This window comes from Brassica oleracea, chromosome C8, assembly GCF_000695525.1.
Source record: "Brassica oleracea var. oleracea cultivar TO1000 chromosome C8, BOL, whole genome shotgun sequence".
NCBI classification, from domain to species: Eukaryota; Viridiplantae; Streptophyta; class Magnoliopsida; order Brassicales; family Brassicaceae; genus Brassica; species Brassica oleracea.
Window position 1 is genome coordinate 36,066,783 of NC_027755.1, and position 13,251 is coordinate 36,080,033.

A 13,251-nucleotide genomic window follows, 5' to 3' on the forward strand; every position below is an offset into this window, starting at 1 on the left:
TGCTGATTTGTCATCTTATCCATAATTTTAGGCAATTTTACTTATTTATCATGTTTTTATTAGGTTTTAGCTAAATCATTGATTTATTATTAGTTTTTAGTTGAGTTACTAATTTATTAATTTAAAAAATACCCTTATTGAATCTTATATATAATTTAAACGAATTTTATTTTAATAATATTAATTTATATGTTATATTAAATATTTAGTTAAGTTTTCTTATTTGTCATATTTTTATTAGGTTTTATACTTTTAGTTGGGTTATTGATTTATTATTAGTTTCTAACTTATTCACTAATTTATTAATTTAAACAATACCTTTAATGAGTTTTATATATAATTAAAAACGATTTTTATTTAATAATATTAAATTTATATTTTATATTAAATATTTTATTGTAAAATAATATAATATAATTATTAAAAACATATTAAAAATAAGATAAGTTATATATATAAATATATTGTGTTGCTATCTGGAAACAATATTTTTATTATAATAGTTAAAAAATTAAGATACCAAATAATTTATAATTAAAATACAGTATTAGTCAAGAAAAAACATTTATATAAAGATATATTCTAAACTATTTCTAGGATATGAGTATTTTTTAACATATATTTTGATGTTTGATTTATGAAAAAATATTTAGCATCTATCAATATTTTGATGTTTGATTTAACTATTTGAAAACATAAATAAAAACTTATTATGTTGGTTTTAAATTAGTAAGACAAAAACTAATAAGAAGATTATGTCCGCATGTGCGGACAAAACACCTAGTAGTGTATTGTAACTTGTAAATTATTCGTTTTATTTCTCTAAATTTAAATACATAATGACAACATCATTTACAATAAAAAACAACTAAAAGTCAGAACTCTTGGACAATATCGCCATGGTTGATAAAAAAAGAAGAATAATATCGCTTCTTGTAACAGTTTAAAGTTGGATGGCCTATACGGTGAGACCCAGTGGTGAATATCCTCCAAATCACCGTAGCTCATGCGACTCGCATGATGTGAGAGCAGTCCGTTGTCTAGATCACTAGATCGACTTATCAGATTTTTGACTATCCTAATGAAAAACCAGTACACTATATATTATTTGATTAAACAAATTTAAATTTTACTATATGTAAACCAAAATATCTAAAGTATCACATATTACCAATAATGTGAACTTTACATATTGATTAGAGATTAAAGGTTTAGTTGTCTAGTTTGGCGTGCCTAAACAAAGCGTTATAAGAACATGGCGTTTTGCAAGGATATCCCTCATAACTTTACATACTATAGTACATAGTACAGTTTAAAAATAAGCACGAGATACTTTTAGTAACAAAACTAAAACTTAAATGGCAGATATATGTTAACGCCAGCTCCCATCTTGGTTATATAGACAGAGAAACTGAACGCACCCGAAATCTATGTTTTTTTTTTCTTTTTTTGAATTTCACCAAAAGTTTTGGCCATTACATTTGTTTCCTCAACCATCCCATTCTAAAATTTTTAGGTTTTATCGAAAAATGTGATTTCACCGTTTTATTGGGAAATACGTTTTTGAATTTTGACGGAAGAAAATAAGATTTTCGATTTTAGAAGGAAAATATGATTTTGTGACTTTGACAAAAAAAAAAATTTAACAGAAAAATGCAATTTGCAAATAAATTTTATTTTGATATTTTTATGTTATAACTGCAAAATAATGCTTATATCATACTTATTTATTTATCTAAAATTCTTACCCACCTATTTTATTTGAATAAAGATAAATTTATAATTTAATATTCCATCAATTAAATACATTTGGATAGTCATCTAGATATTTGCATCTTAGCCTAAATTTAAAAATTCATCTAAATTGACCATTTGGACGGTACTCATTCTAATACAAAACAAATATTAAATTATCATCTCCATACAATCGGTTTATCATGTATGGACACCCTATCTTTTCTGCGTAACATTTCATTTTGTCCTAAACTAGATTGAATCTAAACCGTGCAAATCATTTTCACTAATATAGTTTAGTTATATTTGATTTGGGTCGATTAAATTTATACAACCAGCCAGTTCATATAAAATTTAACTTTGGTTACAATAAACCAGATTTGAATTTTTTTGAGTAAGCCCCATAGACCAATTTTAGTTTAATAAAAAATTAGGTGGATGTCCGCAATTTCATAGATGGAAATATTTAGTAAAGTATAGATTCTATTTTATCAAATTTAATATTAAATATGATTTTTATTTATTATATATTAACTGAAAATATATTGTTATATTCATTTTTACTATTTTATTATTTTTAAAAGACAAACTGGATTACTTGAACATGATTATTTATAATATAATGTACTGAAAATTACACTAAATTAATTATATATGTTTCATTTCTTTCAAAAATAATAATAATTGAGTTTATAAGATATAAAATATTGATTTTTAATTTCTAAAAATTGCAGATAAAAAAAGAACTTTTGATTAATAACTATAAATGTTACTATATACAACCTACAATATAATAAAATAATTAATTCATTAATAATTATTATAATGTATTATATATGACTTATATAGAAAATAAAACTATTTTAATGTTGATTTATAATAGAAAATAAAGCTATTGGATTTTATAAATTTATTTAGAAATATATATATATATATATAGTTTATAAATAAAAGATTAGTGAAGAAAAAGAAATGATGAAGCATTATATAAACTTGTCATAATTGTTATAATTACTTACTTTAAATGATTATGTGTAATATTATATTGATTGTCATGGTAACTAATATTACTTGGTTCTATAAATTGCCTCCTTTAGACTTGATAAAAATAAATAAAAATTAAAAGTCATCAACTAATCAATTTATAAAATGTTTTCCTAAGCTTCATCTATGATCGACACTTAAGCAAAAATAATTTAACAAATTCTCGTTTAATATATAGTAAGATTAGTAAGTTGTGTTTGAAGATGATGAACTCGGACCTTATTGTCCGCTGAAGATTTTTTCTTTAAATTTTCCTCAAATCGTGAGAATTTATGAGAGACGAGATCGTAAAACAAACTCGAGTCTGTATCCATCAAATAACCATCGAATTAACTAACCTCCATGATTCTAGATTGCCTCCATATTATCAAAAGGGAACAATGAATACAACATAACAATGGTGGAATCACCAACGCTCAAATGCAAGATCAGTTTCTTTATCCACGATGGCAAGTTTTGTAAATTTTTAATAAGAAAGCAAGCTTGAGTAGAAAAGAATTACTAACTTGAAGAGAAAGCTTTTTGTTAAATCCATCTTCAACATCGAGCTTTTATGATAAGAGGTCTTTTCATAGTCCATATTTACATTAGATACGAGGAGAACATTCCCTCCAAGATGTCGTCCCTTTTCATAGTTGATTATTAGATCAGATTAGAGATAGTCTTCTCTCCATTCCGCCTCACCTCGCATCCAACCTTTTTCCTTTCATTCTTCATGGAGTGTACGAGGCCACTTTGATGTATGTGTTTTTCCTTTTTGGTTGTTAGTTTCCTATGTTTCTTGGCTTGGCTGTTCTCCATTTGTACCTCTCTTAATAAGTGAAATAAAATGAATATGTTTTCTTACCAAAATTGAACTTTATAGTTTTAACACAATATTTTATATATTATTGTATGGTTATGGTCATGTTCGGCCGCATGCGGCAGTGATTTTGCGACCAAAATGTTACTAGATTCATTGTAACAGGTTCTGTGAATTGCGATATGCGCCTGCAACCTAAAACAAATCGCATGTCATAGATTTTTTTTTAAAAAATCGCTAATTTTTCAGCTGTTTAACACAACAATTTGCATCTGTTGCACGTAACATCAAAATGAACAACAAACTGTGACCTGATCGCGTGATTAGTTTCGTGACAAGACAACAACATACAACCTGCGATGACAATCAAATGAACAAAACAGAGCCTATGTGATCACAAAACCTTACTAAACTTATGTGGTAGCCCAATACTGTTTTTTCCGGTGTAACATTTCAATTTGTCCAAAAACGAAATTGAATCAAAACTGGAGCATACCAATTTGATAAAACTAAACCGAACAATTTGGGTCGGTTAAATTTAAACCGGATTGGCAAAAATTCAAGTAAGGCCCATAGATGAAATATGAGGCCAAGGAGGAGTCGGGGACTAACACCCAAAAACGGAAACGGTTTAGCGGATACGACGGTGGCAAACGGCCACCAGTTTTGTCGTTTCGAGAAGCATAGAAACCACGCACGTGAGAGAGCGCGCGTTTGTGTATTGTTGATGGATCAGCATCGTCTTTTTTTTTTGCCGTACTCCGAAAGCAGTCTCACTACCCTACGCCCCTTCCCACCATCAAAGCATTAAATTCTCTCTCTCTCTCTCTCTTCTCTGCTTGGAGATTACTTTACTCTCTCTCTCTCTCAATTACTCCGTTACCTTCAGCCGGAGAAGCTCTCGTTCCTTCTCTCTTTCGCAAACCTTACTCTCAACGTTCGACTCTGCTTCCAGCTGTGTGCAGATCTCCAGCCGCATTGCGTGGATCTATCGAAATCGCGTTAAACCCCCTCGACCCTAGGGTTTTGTGTTGGGGGAGAAAAAAAATCAATGTCTGCGAAGCTTTTATGGTTAAACTTCTGATTCAGGACGATAAGCTTCGTTTTGATTCTTTGAATAATCGGAGAGTGTCCAGCGAAGAGGACGCGGAGGTTCGGTGTATCCGTTGCTGACGAATGCGGAACTTTGCGATGCATCTGCTGCTGTTTCTACTTCTTCATTCTCCCGTATGCTTTGGTATGAAACTAGTGTACATATCTTCTTTTGGTGAAAATAGAAAAAAATTAGTAGGAAGCGATTGAGAAAGGATTTAGCTAAGGTTTGCTCTTGCTTGCGTGACAGCTGAAGATGAGCTATATTTAGAATTGTTTATTAGGATATAATTAGTTACTTATTATGTGTAAAGTAAGCAAAAGGGGTTTAGTTTTACGATTTTGGATTAATTAAAAGTTTGGAATCTGTGGCTGTGAAGCGTGAGAGTGACGATTATTTCAAACGTTAGTTTCCACCCTACTTAGATAGTGGCACATAGATATAGAGAGCTTAGTTTCTCTCTTATTGAGTATCAGTGTAGTCTTTAACGCAGGCTGCTTTGTACTTTCATTTTTAAGTATTCTTGTGTGCTGCTATGAACTTGTATATAAAGAAATTGTCTGTAGATGACTTATCAGCTTACTCTTATCTTTTGCAGCTAGGCTGTTTCCTGTGAGCTTCCCGTTTAGCCGATCAAAATCGCATCAAATGCGCTTTTTTCATCCTCATTTCTATCCATCTGTTGCTCCTGCACCTTCACCAGGTCAGCAAAAGGGGATGCTTTTAGTCACATAGTCCTAACCACATGTGTAAACTGTGTTTCTGCCAAGGTTGGGTATTTAATGGTCATTTTTTTAATTTTTATTTTCAGCTTTGGCCCCCAAACCAAACGTCATTCCCACACCAAGACACAACGGTCACTACCACCACCATCGTCTTGTGACTTCAGCTTCACCTTCCTCCTCACATGGTACTCCATTTTTTGCTACTTGTTGATTATCAATAGATAAAAAAGTAGTAATTACTCAATTTTCTGTGTTTTTCTGTTTGTATAGATTGTCAACAGGCATGCGTGGAGCCCCTTACTTCATCTCCCTTAGGTTCACCTTGTGGTTGTGTTTTCCCCATGAAAGTTCAGCTTCTGCTAAGCGTCGCGCCTTTTTCTATTTTCCCCGTGACCAGCGAGTTAGAAATTGAGGTTGCGGCTGGAACATACTTGGAACAAAGCCAAGTCAAAATAATGGGTGCCAGTGCCGACAGTGAAAACCAAGGGAAAACAGTGGTGGACATTAACCTTGTTCCACTTGGGGAAAAATTCGACAGTACTACGGCTACCCTTATTTATCAAAGGTTCCGGCACAAGAAAGTGCCTCTAAATGAGTCTGTTTTTGGTGATTATGAGGTTACACACATAAGTTATCCAGGTATAACTGTTTTCTCTGTAACACTAGTTTCTACCCTTTCTTTTGCTTTCCGTTCTTTTAGAACTTGTTGACTTCGCTTCAGGAATTCCTTCTTCTTCACCATATATTGTGGAAGGTGCTCCAACTGAAAGTACTAGAGGGCTTCCACTCACTGCAAACTTTGCCAACAAAAGCCAGGGAATAGATTTTCGAACGATTGCAATCATTGTCCTGTCAGGTTTCGTGCTCGCTCTGGTTTTAGCTGGCGCTGTATTTATAGTCATGCAATGGAACAAAGTTGAGATGTCATCTACTGCTGTTGGCCCTGCATTGGCTTCATCGATGAAGAAAACGCCTGGTAATTTTCTCCCTTTGACTTTATAACAGATACTTCATTTCCTGGATGAATCTGTTCCTGACATTTTACATACCTTGTAGGTGCTGGATTTATGTTTTCTAGTAGCGTCAAAAGCTCGGGATCAGATTCTTTGATGTCGTGCATGGCTATGTGTGCTTTATCCGTTAAGACCTTTACACTTTCCGAGCTCGAGAAGGCAACTGATAAATTCAGTGCCAAGCGGGTTTTGGGCGAGGGAGGATTTGGTCGTGTTTATCAGGGCAGCATGGAAGATGGAACCGAGATTGCAGTTAAGCTGCTAACTAGGGACAATCAGAATCGAGACCGTGAGTTTATCGCAGAAGTCGAGATGCTAAGCCGTTTGCACCACCGCAACCTTGTAAAACTGATTGGAATATGCATTGAAGGCCGTACTCGTTGCTTGATTTACGAGCTCGTCCACAATGGGAGTGTCGAGTCCCACTTGCACGGTGACATACTCTATCCTCTGCACTTTCTTAGAAACTCTATTTGACACTTCTCCTTTTATCACCTTCTAAAGCCTGGGTTTTAACTGTGTTGATTAAACAGAAGGAACGCTTGACTGGGATGCGCGGTTGAAGATTGCACTCGGAGCAGCGAGAGGACTGGCCTATCTCCATGAAGATTCAAATCCCCGAGTAATCCACCGGGATTTCAAGGCCAGCAATGTTCTCCTGGAAGATGACTTTACCCCGAAGGTCTCAGACTTTGGACTGGCGAGAGAAGCTACCGAAGGAAGCCAACATATTTCAACTCGGGTCATGGGGACCTTTGGGTAAAGCTTCTTGCTTTGAATACCCAATCTAATGCTTATATGATGAATACAGATACTCTAGTCAAATGCTGGCCTTACAGTGGATATACTTTGTAGGTATGTGGCCCCTGAGTATGCAATGACGGGGCATCTCCTTGTGAAAAGCGATGTCTATAGTTACGGTGTGGTTCTACTCGAGCTTCTCACCGGTAGAAGACCTGTTGACATGTCACAGCCTTCGGGAGAAGAAAATCTCGTGACGTGGGCGAGACCGTTACTAGCCAACAGAGAGGGGCTGGAGCAGCTGGTTGACCCCACATTGGATGGGACCTACGACTTTGATGACATGGCAAAAGTGGCTGCGATTGCGTCCATGTGCGTCCACCTAGAGGTCTCGCACAGACCGTTCATGGGTGAAGTGGTGCAGGCACTGAAACTTATATACAACGACGCAGATGAGACATGTGGTGGGGACTATTGCAGCCAGAAAGAGTCATCAGTGCCGAACTCTGCAGACTTCAAAGGAGATCTAGCTCCCTCGGATAGCAGCTGGTGGAATTTGACACCTCGGTTAAGGTATGGTCAAGCGTCTACGTTCATAACGATGGATTATAGCTCAGGGCCGCATGAGGAGATGGAGAACCGGCCTCACTCTGCCTCTAGCATTCCTGGAGAAGGAGGACTGTTTCTAGAAAACAGGTCGGGTCCTTTACGGCCAGTTAGAAGTAGAAGAAACTATTTTAGATCGAGAGGAAGCATGAGCGAACACGGGGGACCATCATCATCTAGACATCTCTGGTCCGGGAACGGCGACTGGTTCTGAGAAAGCAGAGAAAATGTACAGTAAAGAAAAGGGGCTCACAACTCTTGAGCTGCATGGTTAGGTTTGGTAAAAGACATTCCGGTTAGGGAGTTCGTTTTTGTTTTTCGTTTTATCACATTTTCAGCAAATAGATTTAATTGTTTGGTTGAGGATGCAAAAGCAACTGCATAGGGAGGGTGCCTGTATCTATTTCTCTATATTCTTCTTCCCCACAAAAAAAAAAAAAAAAACTTTTTTAGTTTCGTGTTAAATAATGTCTTAGTGACTAGTAACACACAAGTCCCAAAAAGTCCTTTAACTCTCTTTTTTGGTAGAAACAAAAATGAAATCATACATTTCAATGGCGACGAGAAGAGAACCAAACACAGTGGTGAGAAGCTTCGGATGCTTTGATTTTAGCACTTGGTCAAATGGTAACAAATTGACATGCATGTGGGATGTGGTTGTGTTGCGCCGAAGAAGACCGTTGGAAGTTATAAATATAATAGGCCGAGCCATTATGTAGGCCTTAACATAGGCCCAAAAGCTCGAGTGTGGGTGGAGCAGAGATGGCTTTATATCAGGAGAGGCAGGCAAATGTGGTTCGTTTTTGCTCCTAATCTCGATCGGTAATTAAGTCATTAACGTCCGCCGTTTTGGTTCCATACAGATTCTGGGCTCATTTCTTCTTTTTGTCGATTGAATTTGGGGTTTTTCGTTTTGTTTTAATTTTTTTTTGCTTTATACTAAAAAAACCCTAATTTTGATACATTTTAGAACCTTCTCGAAGAGATCCTTTGTTGTCTTTTTTTGGATTTGATTTGAGCAAGAAGAAAAAGAAGAAATGCCTCCAAAGCAACAACCAAAGGCCGATTTGGCGAAAAAGCAGAAGCAAGTTGAAGACAAGACATTCGGTCTGAAAAACAAGAACAAGAGCAAGAATGTTCAAAAGTATGTCCAGAGTCTCAAGCAATCTGTTCAGCCTAAACCCGACGCTTCTAAAGTTGCAGCCAAGGTAACTATGAATCTGTCTGATATTCCGATGAGTTTCTTGAAATGATTAGGAGTTAAGTGTTCTACTTCTTGATAGTTGAGTTGATGTTTTATATAATCTATTTTTTCTAGTGATAGTTTGTAGTTAATTATTTCTTACGAAAAGAATATGTTTGGTTTGAGGACAGAAAAAGAAAGAGGAAGAGAAGGCGAGAGAACAGGAGTTGAATGAGTTGTTCAAGGTTGCCATTAGTCAGCCAAAAGTTCCTGTTGGTAAATGTTTCTCTTTCTTTTTTTAACAAAATATGCTCTCTCATGTAAAGTTCATTCTTCCTTGTGTTGTGTTTTCATGTGTATTTATAATAGAATATGGTTTTTGGCAGGTGTGGATCCAAAGTCCATCTTGTGTGAGTTTTTCAAGGCGGGGCAGTGTCAAAAGGGATTCAAGTGCAAGTTCTCTCATGATTTGAACATTCAGAGGAAGGGTGAGAAGATCGATATCTACAGCGACAAGCGTGATGAAGGTAAAAGCGCAAGAGTTATATATGTATCATTTTGGTCTCTTGAACCACAGTGTTATACTCTGCTTATATTATTTAAGATGGAGACATGGAGGAGTGGGATCAAGAGACCCTTGAGAAGGTTGTGGAATCGAAGAAAAATGAATACAACCAGAACAAGCCAACTGATATTGTAAGCCCGTATTCTTTCTCTCTCTTTGTATCTCAAACCTTTCTTGGCGAGTTTTGGTACATGTTGATTGAGGACTCTTTCTGGTTTTGTGGTATAAGTTCTCTTGTACAATATATATTTAGCCTTTAGATTGTGATGCTTTAGTGTAGATTACGTTTGCATTTTTGAATGTGACCAAGTTTTTAGCTGATATTATATGTTGCCTTTAGGAGCTATTTGGTTCCTAGACTGTCTCTTTCCCTTCCCTTGTTCACCTGGATCATGCATGCGTGACAAGAACTCATGCTTCTGGTGATGGTAGTGTGCTTTAAACGACACTTTTATCATTTGATGTGACTGTTTCTTAACAATATAGTTATAGCTAATTCTAAAACTAAGAGAAGTCATTATTATTCTCCAAACATGATGAATTTCATTATCTCGCACGACTTTATATAATAGTTTCTTTTTACCGATATTTAACAGGTTTGCAAGTATTTTCTGGACGCGGTGGAGAAGAAACAGTACGGGTGGTTCTGGGCTTGCCCCAACGGTGGCAAAGAGTGCCATTACAGACACGCTCTTCCTCCTGGCTATATCCTTAAATCTCAAATGAAGGCTCTCTTGGAAGAGGAGTCACAGAAGATGCCAGTTGAAGAAGAAATCGAAAACGAGGTTTTAATACTCTTCTTCTTCTTCCAGCTATTCCCAAATCTGCTACGTAGGTCCATAAACTTGATTCTTGTTCTATTGTTTCAGCGTGCGAAACTGAAAACGGCGACGCAAATGACACCTGCGCTATTTATGGAGTGGAAGAGGAAGAAGACAGCTGAGAGGGATGCAGGTTTGGCTGCTTCTCAAGCCGAGAGAGCTAAGAACGACCGTATGAGGTAGTAATCCACCATTCATCATTTTATTGCGTAGTGTGACTCATTGTTAAGCTGATTCATCGTGTGTGATCTCTCAGTGGTCGGGAGCTGTTTCTGTCCAATGCAAGCTTGTTTGTGGATGATGCTGAGGCTTTTGAAGAATACCAGAGGGAAAAGGAAGAGGAAGAGATTGAACAGAAGGTGATCTCACTCACTCATCATTTAATAAGCCAAAGCAAGTCATGTTAATGGAATCTTGAGTTTTTTGCTTCTCAGGAAAAGAACAAAGAAACAGAGGCAGGGACAAGCAAGAGTAGTGGTGATGCTGAACAGAAAGAAGTTGAAGACGACGAAGATGATGATGATGATGATGATTTGGACATGGATGAGCTTGATGAATTGGAAGCAAGCTTGTCGAAAACATCGATCCAGATTCGCGAGCCAAACAATGAAGGATCATCATCTTGAGATGTGTGAGAGAGGTGAAAGCACATGTTTTGGATTGTGTAATTTCAGATATATTGGATTGTGTACTTTCAGTTACTGTTAAGATTTTAAAGCTCATCAAAGACTAATACCACCTTTTGTTGAGAAAAAGGCTTCCGACATGTGTAACTTATAGATTACAGTTTCGTTGGAAAAGTAGTTACTGGATATGCATTGGTTCACTTCATCAGTTTACAAGGCTAGACAAGATTGGGTAAGACAAGAAAAATGTATGTTGGTAAACATAGTTGTTGGGTTGCCTGTTTTATATGGATTGTTTTTTAACTTGACACTGGAAACTTAACAGGCCAAGCCATGAGAATATTTATTTTTGGTTTTTGTCAGTGATTCTTATTCATTTTCTTGTTCCGAGTCAGAAGAAGTCTACTGTTCATAGTGATCTAACCATATACATTTGCTTATCAATCCTAATGGATATTCTCCTTTTGACGGTTTTTCTTGAAGTGCTGGACGACAAAGATTTTTCAGTCAGAGAAGTTGCTCTTTCGCTGATTTCCATATCTCTGTAAAATTACGAATACATTTTCTTAGTACTTGTATATATCTCACTTGATGATTTCAGAAAGATGCCACGGAAGACTCAGTTGAGATAGTGATTGAGAAGCAGCTTCATGTCTTGAAGGACTCCGTTCCAAAAGTAACAGATCTGCATGCTAAAACCCAATACGATCGATGCTCAACTGTATGTAGTTAAGAGTTGCACTCTACTCATAGCCTCATTTGATTGCTAGTTAGCTTAATCTTAAGTGATGTCTCTTTCTTTCAGGTTATTAGTAACAGAACTCAGGAAAAGATGTATCATCATACCTTGGGAACTGGGATAAGTTCTGCTAGTGATGTGTTGAACCAAAACGATTCTGATTACACATTTACGAATTTTATTTCAAGAACTAGCCCTAATGGAAGCTCAGGCAACGTTAGTTGAAAATTTGGATGGCTTACGTCCACCACATTTGGACAAAAATATGTTAACTTTCACCCAATTGATTTTACATTTCAATAAATAGTTTTGTCCCCTTACCACAAGTTCTCGTCTTTCTCCTTATTTTTACTTTCTTTATACTAACACATGCACCAAGCTGGATTAAACCGCTAGACTATTCAAAAACTTAATAATTACAGGCAAACTAATCCACATTTTTAGTTTAAGTAAAAAATTTCTTTCTTCAGTGTTAAAAAATAGATTTTTTTTCTTGCCAAACGGTTCAAATGTATTGTGATTGACCAAACCGGATTGAACCAACAACACAGTGTTGTATGTTGATTGAACATACAAAAATGACAAAGTGAGTGAGATACTTGATAGAATCAGAAGTAAAAAGAAGATTCCAGGGTTAGAGCAGCACAAATTACTCTACGGCGGTAAACATCTACAAACCGATCAATTTCCGTGCAATTGATTCATAAAAAAAAACACCTTCATTTTTCTGCTTGTTGATCATATTCATTTGAAGTTCTTTGTTCATTTTCTATTCACCATTATCTGAAATTGATTGTTGTTCATTCAAAAAAAAAATTATAAAATGCAAAAACAAAATTGACAACCATGTGGATGAAATAGGACTCTATAAACCGAGTAAGATTTTGATGTATATTCTATCACCAATATTATGACATGATTTGTGCACCTCATAACTTGAAATGATATATTCTGACATGAAATATTGTATGATATTATTTTTAATGCACAACATTTGTATTATTTTGTGATATGAAAAAATTACATGTCTATGGATTGTCATTTCATGTTCTCTTACTCAACTGCAAACTCTTATATATATTCTATGTAAACTAAGAACTTACATAACATCAATTCCAAAAAATCTAATATTATGCTTGTTTTTAGCTCAACAAGTTGTGATATTTTTGTGAGCAATGAAAATTGGTTCTGATTCATTATACGATGAGGTCCTACCAACCACTTGTGTAATTTCTAAGGTTAATATCTATTATCTCTCTAGTTCTTTCTTTGTAGTTTGTATTTTCATGTTTGATTGTGTTATCTATATTATTAAATTCATTTGTTTCATGCTATCTTATGTCTTCACATCATGTTACATCCAACACCACCAAATACCACCAAATAATGTTTGATCATCTTCAAAATTTCTATTATTTATCCTAAGAAATTCTAGGCGGTGGCTTAGAAAAGTGGTCGTCACTACTAATAGGTTTTTGTCCAAGACTGACAGATCTGAAGTCATTAGTTGAGGTAACATCCGTTCTTATATTTTCATTTCAGGACGTTCTGAATATTTA

General features: G+C 35.4%; 2 protein-coding genes across 3 annotated transcripts; both read left to right on the forward strand.

Moving 5' to 3' along the window:
* The first annotated feature begins 4,357 nt into the window (after positions 1–4,357).
* On the forward strand, positions 4,358–8,182 carry LOC106307256 (receptor-like serine/threonine-protein kinase ALE2). The gene is made up of 8 exons (XM_013744156.1): positions 4,358–4,817; positions 5,272–5,376; positions 5,485–5,583; positions 5,669–6,037; positions 6,120–6,374; positions 6,455–6,844; positions 6,945–7,170; positions 7,267–8,182. The coding sequence occupies exons 1-8, from the start codon at positions 4,757–4,759 to the stop codon at positions 7,970–7,972; spliced, it is 2,211 nt and encodes a 736-aa protein (XP_013599610.1). The 5' UTR covers positions 4,358–4,756; the 3' UTR covers positions 7,973–8,182.
* A 365-nt stretch (positions 8,183–8,547) lies between these two features.
* LOC106307988 (zinc finger CCCH domain-containing protein 21-like) lies at positions 8,548–11,077 on the forward strand. Of its 2 annotated transcripts, XM_013745095.1 has the most exons (9): positions 8,565–8,580; positions 8,729–8,966; positions 9,133–9,217; positions 9,328–9,468; positions 9,546–9,637; positions 10,103–10,291; positions 10,376–10,506; positions 10,584–10,686; positions 10,762–11,077. In XM_013745095.1, the coding sequence occupies exons 2-9, from the start codon at positions 8,796–8,798 to the stop codon at positions 10,951–10,953; spliced, it is 1,104 nt and encodes a 367-aa protein (XP_013600549.1). In that variant the 5' UTR covers positions 8,565–8,580; positions 8,729–8,795; the 3' UTR covers positions 10,954–11,077. The 2 variants fall into 2 exon arrangements, with proteins under 2 accessions (XP_013600548.1, XP_013600549.1); XM_013745094.1 differs by having other exon boundaries at positions 8,548–8,966.
* The last annotated feature ends 2,174 nt before the right edge of the window (positions 11,078–13,251 follow it).